General features: G+C 52.2%; 1 protein-coding gene across 2 annotated transcripts in view; it reads right to left on the bottom strand.

The window, feature by feature from the left end:
* The window catches only part of LOC140455192 (guanylate-binding protein 3-like), a 39,739-nt gene that overhangs the window by 24,188 nt on the left and 576 nt on the right, over nt 1-14,975 (bottom strand). For both annotated transcript variants that reach the window (XM_072549905.1, XM_072549906.1), the window contains exons 2-3: nt 9,744-9,946; nt 661-788 (exon numbers count right to left, since the gene is read on the bottom strand). In XM_072549905.1, the coding sequence (XP_072406006.1) occupies nt 661-788; nt 9,744-9,936 (321 nt within the window). In that variant the 5' untranslated portion in view covers nt 9,937-9,946. The remainder of the gene's footprint in view (nt 1-660; nt 789-9,743; nt 9,947-14,975) is intronic.

Here is a 14,975-nt window from a genome sequence, read left to right as displayed (position 1 = left end):
ACCTTTCACATCCCCAGCTTCACCTACCACCGAGCACTTTGCAGCCAATTAGGAAAGTCGTTACATCACAACGAAGAAAAACAGCAGGCCACTTGTACACAGCAAGATCCCAATAACTGCAAAATGAAGAATGACCAGCTAATCTGTTTTATTGATGTTAATTGAGGCATAAAGTTAGGATTGGATACTGACAGTGCGGCACTCCCTCAGCACTAACCCTCCGACAGTGCCCGCTCCCTCAGCACTAACCCTCCGACAGTGCCCGCTCCCCCAGTACTGACCCTCCGACAGTGCGGCACTCCCTCAGCACTGATCCTCCGACAGTGCAGCACTCCCTCAGCACTGACCCTCCGACAGTGCAGCACTCCCTCAGCACTGACCCTCCGACAGTGCAGCACTCCACCAGTACTGACCCTCCGACAATGCAGCACTCCACCAGTACTGACTGCCTTACAGTGCAGTCACCTGACGAAGGAGCAGCGCTCTGAAAGGTTGGATTTCAAATAAACCTTTTGTACAATTCTCTGGTGTCATGCGACTTTTGATTTTGTCCACCTCAATCCAACACACAGCAGCTTGACATCATCGTGTCTACACACAGGGATCTGATCACATTGTTTTGTTACAACGTTATGCATGGAAACAACAACGTCCCCTTACTTTCTCCACATCTCCCAGACCTTCTGTATCCAGCAGCACCAGGCAGTGATTCGGTTTCTCAGGGTGAGGCACGCACCACATCCAGATACCCTTGGTGTGGGATTGGACAGTTGATCCGAGAGAGAAACCTGGAAGTGACACAGTTATAATCACAAGGATTCATTGTGAGATTCTCAACTATCAGTAAGATGGAAGTCCTGAAAGCGTCGTTAACTGTATTGCGACCTGCAAAGAGAAACTTCCCAGAGTCCCCACTTATCTATTGGCAACATTTCTTAATTTCCACCTGAAACTGAACGTGATGTATCACCACATTCCACCCCCTCACTCATCCTGCATTTATTTATCACTCCAGTACATAAACTGAGAGCTCTGCACAGTGGACATTTATAAACACAGCCCATGGGAACATGCAAACTGATGAATGAGCAGCTGGTAGAGGCTACTCAACCCATCAAGCTGCCCTGTCATTCAAGAAAATCATCCTCCATCTGATCACCATTTACTCCAGCCCAGCTCCCCCTGCTGGGCAGAGGTGATGCCCTGCTGGTATTATCGCTGGACTATTAATCCAGAAACACAGCTAATGTCTAGAGGATCTGGGTTCAAATCCCACTATAGCAGGGGATGGATTTGAATCTAATGGTGACCATGAAACCATTGTAGAAAAACCCTTCAGGTTCACTAATGTCCTTCAGAGAAGGAAACGTGCCATTCTTCTCTAGGCTGATGTATGTGTAACTCAACGCCACACAGCAATGTCGTCGACTCTTAACTGACCTCTGGGCAATTAGTGATGGATAATGAATGGTGGCCCAGCCAGTATACCCTGTGTCTTGTGAATGAATGAAAAAGAAACCCCAATAGCCTTTCACCCCCATTAGCTTATTGAGAATCTATCTCCCTCAGCCTCCATCAGCTTCTGAGGAAGAGAGCTTCAAACATGCGAGTGGACCCTCATTCGGAATGTTTTGCCTCATTTCAGCTGTAAATGGATGACCTCAGATTTTGAAACAGTGACCCTTAGTTCGAGGCTCCCCACCCCGAAGAGAAAACGCCATGACCCCCACCCGTGTATTGTTTAATCAATCACAATGTGCAGCAGTGCTGGTTGGAACAGGATAGTCTCCTTTATAAGCAGGTACCATGACTGGGATTTCCAGTTTCCGTCTCTGGTGGACATGGCTGAACCAAAAGGGCTCTTCTTGCATAATCTGACAGCAACTGAGACCATGCAGCACGGATAAAGGCCCTTCAGCCCATCATTTGAATACAGGTCATCAAGCCATTCTCCCACTTTGCCCAAAGCCAAAGGGTCATCCAAAAATGTATAGGGACCTATAAGCTGGAGTGAAATCAGAGGGCCTTGTGGAAATGGACAGATTGACCATGAGAATCCAGTGGTGCTTATTCAGGTGATTATGGTGATCCAGTGGATCTGTTGCAGAAACAGGGGACATGGACATGTGGGTCAAGGTCAGAGAAAACCAAGATTACAGGATGTTGCATCATTCCAACATGTTCACTTCTATTATGCCGAATACAAAATTTGGCAGGTCCAGCCAGAAATTCGGTGTAACAGGGACCCACAGAGGTGCTGCCCAAGGGGATCAAATACATTTCGAGAGTTTACAACACCGGACTCCCCAACATTACTTTCTCACCTTTGATCATCACTGGTCAGAACAGACTACTACGGTGCAACTTCAAAATTTATACCACTCCCCATCCTCATGGTCACAGCCCACATCCCACAGTAACACACCAACCATCACCCCCTCCCCATCCTCACAGTCACATCCCACAGTAACACACCAACCATCACCCCCTCCCCATCCTCACAGTCACAGCCCACAGTAACACACCAACCATCACCCCCTCCCCATCCTCACAGTCACATCCCACATCCCACAGTAACACACCAACCATCACCCCCTCCCCATCCTCACAGTCACATCCCACATCCCACAGTAACACACCAACCATCACCCCCTCCCCATCCTCACAGTCACAGCCCACAGTAACACACCAACCATCACCCCCTCCCCATCCTCACAGTCACATCCCACATCCCACAGTAACACACCAACCATCACCCCCGCCCCATCCTCACAGTCACAGCCCACAGTAACACACCAACCATCACCCCCTCCCCATCCTCACAGTCACATCCCACATCCCACAGTAACACACCAACCATCACCCCCTCCCCATCCTCACAGTCACATCCCACATCCCACAGTAACACACCAACCATCACCCCCTCCCCATCCTCACAGTCACAGCCCACAGTAACACACCAACCATCACCCCCTCCCCATCCTCACAGTCACATCCCACATCCCACAGTAACACACCAACCATCACCCCCGCCCCATCCTCACAGTCACAGCCCACAGTAACACACCAACCATCACCCCCTCCCCATCCTCACAGTCACATCCCACAGCCCACAGTAACACACCAACCATCACCCCCTCCCCATCCTCACAGCCCACATCCCACAGTAACACACCAACCATCACCCCCTCCCCATCCTCACAGTCACAGCCCACAGTAACACACCAACCATCACCCCCTCCCCATCCTCACAGTCACAGCCCACATCCCACAGTAACACACCAACCATCACCCCCGCCCCATCCTCACAGTCACAGCCCACAGTAACACACCAACCATCACCCCCTCCCCATCCTCACAGTCACAGCCCACATCCCACAGTAACACACCAACCATCACCCCCTCCCCATCCTCACGGTCACAGCCCACAGCCCACAGTAACACACCAACCATCACCCCCTCCCCATCCTCACAGTCACAGCCCACAGTAACACACCAACCATCACCCCCGCCCCATCCTCACAGTCACAGCCCACAGTAACACACCAACCATCACCCCCGCCCCATCCTCACAGCCCACATCCCACAGTAACACACCAACCATCACCCCCTCCCCATCCTCACAGCCCACAGCCCACAGTAACACACCAACCATCACCCCCTCCCCATCCTCACAGCCCACAGCCCACAGTAACACACCAACCATCACCCCCTCCCCATCCTCACAGTCACAGCCCACAGTAACACACCAACCATCACCCCCGCCCCATCCTCACAGTCACAGCCCACAGTAACACACCAACCATCACCCCCTCCCCATCCTCACAGTCACATCCCACAGCCCACAGTAACACACCAACCATCACCCCCTCCCCATCCTCACAGTCACATCCCACAGCCCACAGTAACACACCAACCATCACCCCCGCCCCATCCTCACAGTCACATCCCACAGTAACACACCAACCATCACCCCCTCCCCATCCTCACAGTCAGAGCCCACATCCCACAGTAACACACCAACCAGCACCCCCGCCCCATCCTCACAGTCACAGCCCACAGTAACACACCAACCATCACCCCCTCCCCATCCTCACAGTCAGAGCCCACATCCCACAGTAACACACCAACCATCACCCCCTCCCCATCCTCACAGTCACAGCCCACAGTAACACACCAACCATCACCCCCGCCCCATCCTCACAGTCACAGCCCACATCCCACAGTAACACACCAACCATCACCCCCGCCCCATCCTCACAGTCACAGCCCACATCCCACAGTAACACACCAACCATCACCCCCGCCCCATCCTCACAGTCACATCCCACAGTAACACACCAACCATCACCCCCGCCCCATCCTCACAGTCACAGCCCACAGCCCACAGTAACACACCAACCATCACCCCCGCCCCATCCTCACAGTCACATCCCACAGTAACACACCAACCATCACCCCCGCCCCATCCTCACAGTCACAGCCCACAGCCCACAGTAACACACCAACCATCACCCCCTCCCCATCCTCACAGTCACAGCCCACATCCCACAGTAACACACCAACCATCACCCCCTCCCCATCCTCACAGCCCACATCCCACAGTAACACACCAACCATCACCCCCGCCCCATCCTCACAGTCACAGTCACAGCCCACAGTAACACACCAACCATCACCCCCTCCCCATCCTCACAGTCACAGCCCACAGTAACACACCAACCATCACCCCCGCCCCATCCTCACAGTCACATCCCACAGTAACACACCAACCATCACCCCCTCCCCATCCTCACAGTCAGAGCCCACAGCCCACAGTAACACACCAACCATCACCCCCTCCCCATCCTCACAGCCCACATCCCACAGTAACACACCAACCATCACCCCCTCCCCATCCTCACAGTCACAGCCCACATCCCACAGTAACACACCAACCATCACCCCCTCCCCATCCTCACAGCCCACATCCCACAGTAACACACCAACCATCACCCCCTCCCCATCCTCACAGTCACAGCCCACATCCCACAGTAACACACCAACCATCACCCCCTCCCCATCCTCACAGTCACAGCCCACAGTAACACACCAACCATCACCCCCTCCCCAGCCTCACAGTCACATCCCACAGTAACACACCAACCATCACCCCCGCCCCATCCTCACAGTCACAGCCCACATCCCACAGTAACACACCAACCATCACCCCCTCCCCATCCTCACAGTCACAGCCCACAGTAACACACCAACCATCACCCCCTCCCCATCCTCACAGTCACAGCCCACAGCCCACAGTAACACACCAACCATCACCCCCTCCCCATCCTCACAGTCACATCCCACAGTAACACACCAACCATCACCCCCGCCCCATCCTCACAGCCCACATCCCACAGTAACACACCAACCATCACCCCCGCCCCATCCTCACAGTCACATCCCACATCCCACAGTAACACACCAACCATCACCCCCGCCCCATCCTCACAGTCACAGCCCACAGCCCACAGTAACACACCAACCATCACCCCCTCCCCATCCTCACAGCCCACAGCCCACAGTAACACACCAACCATCACCCCCTCCCCATGGTCACAGCCCACAGCCCACAGCCCACAGTAACACACCAACCATCACCCCCGCCCCATCCTCACAGTCACATCCCACATCCCACAGTAACACACCAACCATCACCCCCGCCCCATCCTCACAGTCACAGCCCACAGCCCACAGTAACACACCAACCATCACCCCCTCCCCATCCTCACAGTCACAGCCCACAGTAACACACCAACCATCACCCCCGCCCCATCCTCACAGCCCACATCCCACAGTAACACACCAACCATCACCCCCTCCCCATCCTCACAGTCACAGCCCACATCCCACAGTAACACACCAACCATCACCCCCGCCCCATCCTCACAGTCACAGCCCACATCCCACAGTAACACACCAACCATCACCCCCTCCCCATCCTCACAGTCAGAGCCCACATCCCACAGTAACACACCAACCATCACCCCCTCCCCATCCTCACAGTCACAGCCCACAGTAACACACCAACCATCACCCCCGCCCCATCCTCACAGTCACAGCCCACAGTAACACACCAACCATCACCCCCTCCCCATCCTCACAGTCACAGCCCACATCCCACAGTAACACACCAACCATCACCCCCGCCCCATCCTCACAGTCACAGCCCACAGTAACACACCAACCATCACCCCCTCCCCATCCTCACAGTCACAGCCCACATCCCACAGTAACACACCAACCATCACCCCCGCCCCATCCTCACAGCCCACAGCCCACAGTAACACACCAACCATCACCCCCTCCCCATCCTCACAGTCACAGCCCACAGTAACACACCAACCATCACCCCCTCCCCATCCTCACAGTCACAGCCCACATCCCACAGTAACACACCAACCATCACCCCCTCCCCATCCTCACAGTCACAGCCCACATCCCACAGTAACACACCAACCATCACCCCCTCCCCATCCTCACGGTCACAGCCCACAGTAACACACCAACCATCACCCCCTCCCCATCCTCATGGTCACAGCCCACAGTAACACACCAACCATCACCCCCTCCCCATCCTCACAGTCACAGCCCACAGTAACACACCAACCATCACCCCCTCCCCATCCTCACAGTCACAGCCCACATCCCACAGTAACACACCAACCATCACCCCCTCCCCATCCTCATGGTCACAGCCCACAGTAACACACCAACCATCACCCCCTCCCCATCCTCACAGCCCACATCCCACAGTAACACACCAACCATCACCCCCGCCCCATCCTCACAGTCAGAGCCCACATCCCACAGTAACACACCAACCATCACCCCCTCCCCATCCTCACAGTCACAGCCCACATCCCACAGTAACACACCAACCATCACCCCCTCCCCATCCTCACAGTCACAGCCCACAGTAACACACCAACCATCACCCCCGCCCCATCCTCACAGTCACAGCCCACAGTAACACACCAATCATCACCCCCGCCCCATCCTCACAGCCCACATCCCACAGTAACACACCAACCATCACCCCCGCCCCATCCTCACAGTCACAGCCCACAGCCCACAGTAACACACCAACCATCACCCCCTCCCCATCCTCACAGTCACAGCCCACAGTAACACACCAACCATCACCCCCTCCCCAGCCTCACAGTCACAGCCCACAGCCCACAGTAACACACCAACCATCACCCCCGCCCCATCCTCACAGTCACATCCCACAGTAACACACCAACCATCACCCCCTCCCCATCCTCACAGTCACAGCCCACATCCCACAGTAACACACCAACCATCACCCCCGCCCCATCCTCACAGTCACAGCCCACAGTAACACACCAACCATCACCCCCTCCCCATCCTCACAGCCCACAGCCCACAGTAACACACCAACCATCACCCCCGCCCCATCCTCACAGCCCACAGCCCACAGTAACACACCAACCATCACCCCCTCCCCATCCTCACAGTCAGAGCCCACAACCCACAGTAACACACCAACCATCACCCCCTCCCCATCCTCACAGTCAGAGCCCACAGCCCACAGTAACACACCAACCATCACCCCCGCCCCATCCTCACAGCCCACATCCCACAGTAACACACCAACCATCACCCCCGCCCCATCCTCACAGCCCACATCCCACAGTAACACACCAACCATCACCCCCGCCCCATCCTCACAGCCCACATCCCACAGTAACACACCAACCATCACCCCCTCCCCATCCTCACAGCCCACATCCCACAGTAACACACCAACCATCACCCCCGCCCCATCCTCACAGTCAGAGCCCACAGCCCACAGTAACACACCAACCATCACCCCCGCCCCATCCTCACAGCCCACATCCCACAGTAACACACCAACCATCACCCCCTCCCCATCCTCACAGCCCACATCCCACAGTAACACACCAACCATCACCCCCTCCCCATCCTCACAGTCACAGCCCACAGTAACACACCAACCATCACCCCCTCCCCATCCTCACAGTCACAGCCCACAGTAACACACCAACCATCACCCCCTCCCCATCCTCACAGTCACAGCCCACAGTAACACACCAACCATCACCCCCTCCCCATCCTCACAGTCACAGCCCACAGCCCACAGTAACACACCAACCATCACCCCCTCCCCATCCTCACAGTCACAGCCCACAGCCCACAGTAACACACCAACCATCACCCCCGCCCCATCCTCACAGTCACAGCCCACAGTAACACACCAACCATCACCCCCGCCCCATCCTCACAGTCACAGCCCACAGTAACACACCAACCATCACCCCCTCCCCATCCTCACAGTCACAGCCCACAGTAACACACCAACCATCACCCCCGCCCCATCCTCACGGTCACAGCCCACAGTAACACACCAACCATCACCCCCGCCCCATCCTCACAGTCACAGCCCACATCCCACAGTAACACACCAACCATCACCCCCTCCCCATCCTCACAGTCACAGCCCACAGTAACACACCAACCATCACCCCCTCCCCATCCTCACAGTCACAGCCCACAGTAACACACCAACCATCACCCCCGCCCCATCCTCATGGTCACAGCCCACAGTAACACACCAACCATCACCCCCTCCCCATCCTCACAGTCACATCCCACAGTAACACACCAACCATCACCCCCTCCCCATCCTCACAGTCACAGCCCACAGTAACACACCAACCATCACCCCCGCCCCATCCTCACAGTCACAGCCCACATCCCACAGTAACACACCAACCATCACCCCCGCCCCATCCTCACAGTCACAGCCCACATCCCACAGTAACACACCAACCATCACCCCCGCCCCATCCTCACAGTCACAGCCCACATCCCACAGTAACACACCAACCATCACCCCCTCCCCATCCTCACGGTCACATCCCACAGTAACACACCAACCATCACCCCCGCCCCATCCTCACAGCCCACATCCCACAGTAACACACCAACCATCACCCCCTCCCCATCCTCACAGCCCACATCCCACAGTAACACACCAACCATCACCCCCGCCCCATCCTCACAGTCACAGCCCACAGTAACACACCAACCATCACCCCCTCCCCATCCTCACAGCCCACAGCCCACAGTAACACACCAACCATCACCCCCTCCCCATCCTCACAGTCACAGCCCACAGCAACACACCAACCATCACCCCCTCCCCATCCTCACAGTCACAGCCCACAGTAACACACCAACCATCACCCCCTCCCCATCCTCACAGTCACATCCCACAGTAACACACCAACCATCACCCCCTCCCCATCCTCACAGTCACAGCCCACATCCCACAGTAACACACCAACCATCACCCCCGCCCCATCCTCACAGCCCACATCCCACAGTAACACACCAACCATCACCCCCGCCCCATCCTCACAGCCCACATCCCACAGTAACACACCAACCATCACCCCCTCCCCATCCTCACAGTCACATCCCACAGTAACACACCAACCATCACCCCCTCCCCATCCTCACGGTCACAGCCCACATCCCACAGTAACACACCAACCATCACCCCCTCCCCATCCTCACGGTCACAGCCCACAGTAACACACAAACCAGCAACCCCTTCCTCATTTCTCTCTCTCGCTCTCAACATTCATTGCTCAGGCTGTCAGCCGAATCAAGCATATTTAATTCTTCATCAAGTGACAAGTCCTGAAGTTTACCGTGACTCTGTCCTGCCAATCGGTTCATCAGGTAGGACTTGCCGGTCCTGTAAAATCCCACGATAGACACAACCACCAACTTCTCCTTAATGCTGGAGAGAAGCTGGAACGCTTCCCCATTGAGCACAAGCTTGCCATCTTGGATGTTTTCGATCAGACACATGGGTGCCTGCATGTAGCCACCAGACGCCATTCTGACAAACCTGCAATATGAAAAACTCTGCAGTTATCTCTCATTCTTCATTAAACATACAGACACATGAAAATATTTTGAAAAAGAGCAGCTGATCTGCCCAAGACAGTGTGATAGTGAGACCCAGGGTCAGGACGGTGACTCTGCCCTCACTGAATAGTCATTTCTCTATTTGGAAACTTTTACACAATCAGGCAACAGGAGACTGGTGATTTCAGTCAAGGGCACATCCTGGCACAGAGGGGAACAGACTGACACACAGAGGGGAACAGACTGGCACACAGAGGGGAACAGACTGGCACACAGAGGGGAACAGACTGGCACACAGAGGGGAACAGACTGATACACGGGGGAGCAGACCGACACACGGGGGGAGCAGACTGACACACGGGGGGAGCAGACTGACACACGGGGAACAGACCAACACACTGGGGTGTGGGGGGGACAGACTGACGCACGGGGGACAGACCGACGCACGGGGGCACAGACCGACACACCGGGGGCACAGCCTGATACACGGGGGGAACAGGCTGATACACGGGGGGGGGGGGGGCACAGGCTGATACACGGGGGGGGGGCACAGGCTGATACACGGGGGGCACAGCCTTTCATCAGGGACGCAGACTGTTGTATCCTTTTCCTTCTTTGTTTCTCTCTCTATCGCACATCTCTTTCTCTATTCATTTCTTCCCCGTCCATGGTTTTCTCCCCCTTTTTTCTCTTCCCTCTTTTTCTTCACCCCATCTCCATCATTCTGTTCCTCTCCCCTCTTTCTCTGTCTCTCACAGAGTCAAAGAGCATGTCCTTTGGCCCATCTCGCTCAGTTTTCACAATGTAAACCAGTCCCATTCGCCTGTGTCTGGGCCATATCCCTCCATCCCTGTCCCATCCATGTACCTGTCAAAATGTTTTTTAAATAATAAAATTATACTCATGCCCACCAGGTGAGAAAAAGATATGCCACCCTGCTCACCCACAACATGGCCACATAATAAACACAGAAGCTGCTCTGTAAAACACACAAATCAAGCCTGCCACCACACACAGAAACTACTCAGAGTGCTCCAGTCTTGACCAAACAGGTTAACATAAAAACCAGACATGGCCAAACCCCTTCATAGACCAGAGAATAAACTCCCTAAAATAACACCAGGTTAGAACTCAACAGGTTTATTTGGAAGCACTAGCTTTCAGAGAGCTGCTCCTTCATCAGGTACACAATTGTAAGATGCAGAATTTATAGCAAAAGTTTACAGTGTAATGTAACTGAAATTATACATTCAAAAATACCTTGATTGTTTGTTAAGTCTCTCATCTGTTCGAATGACCATGATAGTTTCATTCTTTCATATGTAAATGGAAAAACATTTTTTTAGAAGTTACATTCTCAAGTGAACTGTAACAATTGGCGTCAGCCCAGATAATGTATTGAAGGTATTCACACCCCTGTGTGTTGTCTGTGCCATAATGTTTAGACTGATTCTAATCTAAAGAATGAATTCACAGAATCTTACATGGATTCATGTAACTCTGCAAGTACAAATTCACCCTACAAATTTGTGTGTGTGTGTGTGTGTGTGTGTGTATGTGTATGTGTGTATAGGAGTGTCTGTGTGTGTACAGTGCAATGGGGTCACCTGTAGTGTGACATGAACCCACGTCATTATAAACACTGCACTATATACACACACACATGCACACAGACACACACACTCCCACACATGCACCCTCTCACAGACTTAGACACCTTTACAATCACACAGATACACATATACTCTCTCTCACAGATAGTGACAACTCCCTCCCCCCACACAAAAGCCCACATGCACACACACACACACACACACACATATACATGTGAGGGGTGGATTTGTACTTGCAGAGTTACATTGTACTTTGCTTGAATACAGCATGAATCCATGTAAGACTCTGTCAATTCATTCTTTAGATTAGAATCAGTCTAAACATTATGACACAGACAACACACAGGGGTGTGAATATCTTCAATACATTATCTGGGCTGACACCAATTGCTACAGATTCTAGACTAGAGTGGTGCTGGGAAAGCACAGCAATTCAGGCAGCATCCGAGGAGCAGGAAAATCGACATTTCGGGCAAAAACCCTTCATCAGGAATAGAGGCAGAGTGCCTGAAGGGTGGAGAGATAAATGAGAGAAGGGTGGGGGTGGGGAGAAAGTAGCAAGAGTACAATTGGTGAATGGGGGTGGGGATGGTGGTGATAGGTCAGGGAGGAGGGTGGGAGAGGGTAGCAAAGAGTACAATGGGTGAATGGGGGTGGGGATGAAGGTGATAGGTGAGAGAAGAGGGTGGAGTGAATCAGTGGAAAGGAAGATAGGCAAGTAGGACAAGTCATGGGGACAGTGCTGAGCTGGAAGTTTGGAGCTGGAGTGAGGTGGGGGAAGGGGAAATGAGGAAACTGGTGAAGTCCGCATTGATGCCCTGGGGTTGAAGTGTTCGGAGGTGGAAGATGAGGCCAATTGTAACAGTTCACTTGAGAATGTAACTTCTTAAAAAAGGTTTTGTGATTTACATATGAAAGAACTGAAACTAATATGGTCATTCTAACAGATGAGAGACTTAACAAACAATTGAGGTATTTTCAATGTATAATTTCAGTTACATCACACTGTAAACTTTTGCTATAAATTCTGTGTCTTACAATTGTGTCCTCCACAACCACCTAATGAAGGAGCAGCACTCCAAAAGCTAGTGCTTCCAATTAAACCTGTTGGACTATAACCTGGTGTTGTGTGATTTTTAACAGTCAACACCAGCATCTCCAAATCATGGCTCCCTAAAATAGCATTTCACAATCAGCTCCCCGCCCGATTAGCGTTGCAGTCTCAGCATCCTAAGGTAAGGCTCATTTCCTGTTGAAACTGAAATCACATAAACAGGCGACTGACTGTATGGAGTTTACACATTGTCCACTGCGTGGGTTTCCTCCGGGTGCTCCGGTTTCCTCCCACAGTCCAAAGATGTGCAGGTCAGGTGAATTGGCCATGCTAAATTGTCCGTCGTGTTAGGTAAGGGGTAGATGTAGGGGTATGGGTGGATTGCGCTTCGGCGGGGCAGTGTGGACTTGAAGGGCCTGTTTCCACACTGTAAGTAATCTAATTTAATCTAAACAGGCAAACTGAGGCCTGGAAGACATTGCTCGCAGGACGAATACATTGGACACGCCCAGGTACCAGGATAAGGGACAGTTGCACATATTTGCTCGTATGGGACATACAATGAAAAGTCCTCCAGAAGACATTCTCACCCACTCATGGAGATGGCTGGAATCTCCTGTGCCCAGTATTAATTCAATTGCTGCTGCCGGATGCTTGATTAATTTCCATTCTGTTTATTCTTGTTTTAATCTCTTTACAATTTTCACCATTGTACTGTAACTGCTTCACAATCATCACGTTTGTGTTGTACCCCTATAAATATATGCCTACACTTTCTGTTCAGGAAGTGCAGTTGGCCATCTGTGCAGAGAATCTGTTCTGTGTCAGCTTGGGTTATTTTCTCTTCCGCGATATCGCTTTGCATAATTTCATCTCATTTGTGGTCTCTGGTCCATTGAGCTCACATACCAAATGGCCACACACCACTACCTCTAGCAGCCTGTTCCAGACACCTACCACCCTCTGTGTGAAAAATGTTGCCCCTCTTGACCCTTTTCTCACTCTCCCCTCTCACCTTAAACCTATGCCCTTTAGTTTTAGACTCCCCGAGGGAAATGCTGTTGCCTATCTACCTTATCTATACCAGGTTATAGTCCAACAGGTTTAATTGGAAGCATAAAGGTAAAAACAATGACTGCAGATGCTGGAAACCAGATTCTGGATTAGTGGTGCTGGAAGAGCACAGCAGTTCAGGCAGCATCCAAGTAGCTTCGAAATCGACGTTTTGGGCAAAAGCCCTTCATCAGGAATAAAAGCACACTAGCTTTCGTAGTGACACTCCTTCATCAGGTGGTAGTGGAGTCCACAGAATTTTATCTGTGCCTTACAAATGTGTCCTCCACTACCACCTGATGAAGGAGCGATGCTCCGAAAGTTAGTGTGCTTCCAATTAAACCTGTTGGACTATAACCTGGTGTTGTGTGATTTTTTAAACTTTGTACACCCCAGTCCAACACCGGCATCACCAAATCATGCCTTATCTATGCCTCTCATGATTTTATAGACCTCTATATGGTTACTGTTCAGTCTCCTACATTCTGGGAAAAATGACCCAGTCTATTCAACCTCTCCTTATAACTCAAACCTTCCAGTCCAGGGAGGATCCTAGTAAATCTTTCCTGCACTCTTTCTAGTTTAATAATATCCTTTCTATAGCAAGGTGACCAGAACTGCACACAGTACTCTAAATGTGGCCTCACCAACGTCTTTTACAGCTGCAACAAGACATCACAACTCCTGTACTCAATGCAATGGAAGTAAATATGCAGAAAGTCTTTTTCACTGCCCTGTCTATCTGTGAATCCATTTCCAAGGAGCTGTGAACCTCAATCCCCAGATCTCTGAATTCTATAGCACACCACAGGGTCTAACCATTAACTGTGTAAGTCCTGCCCTGGTCTGTTTTATCAGAAACTCAACACCTTGCATTTATCTAAATTAAACTCTATTTTCCATTCCTCAACCCACTGGCCCAGCTGCATTCCCTGATAAACTTCTACACCATCCACTATATCTCACTGTCCTCCTCAAACTTACAAACCAGATTTCCAAATCCCACATGCAAATCAGTTACATAAATGACGAATAACAGTGGGCTCAGCACCGAAACCTGTTGCACACTGGTCACGGGCCTCCAGTCCAAACAACAACTCACTACCACCCTGTCCCAAAAAGTTCTGGGATATACATATTAATGAACCGACAACCCATCGTTAAAGATAGAAGATTTAAAAGCGATCTAGGCATCGTTTCAGTTGCACGATACCGAAATCTTTCGCTATAAATTCTGTGGTTTATGATCCTGCTCCACAGCTGATGAAGGAGCAGCGATTCGAAAGCTA

Source organism: Chiloscyllium punctatum, chromosome 30 (genome assembly GCF_047496795.1).
Source record: "Chiloscyllium punctatum isolate Juve2018m chromosome 30, sChiPun1.3, whole genome shotgun sequence".
Classification (NCBI taxonomy): domain Eukaryota; kingdom Metazoa; phylum Chordata; class Chondrichthyes; order Orectolobiformes; family Hemiscylliidae; genus Chiloscyllium; species Chiloscyllium punctatum.
The sequence above is the reverse complement of the archived record's forward strand: the minus strand, read 5'-3'. Positions and strand labels throughout refer to the sequence as shown.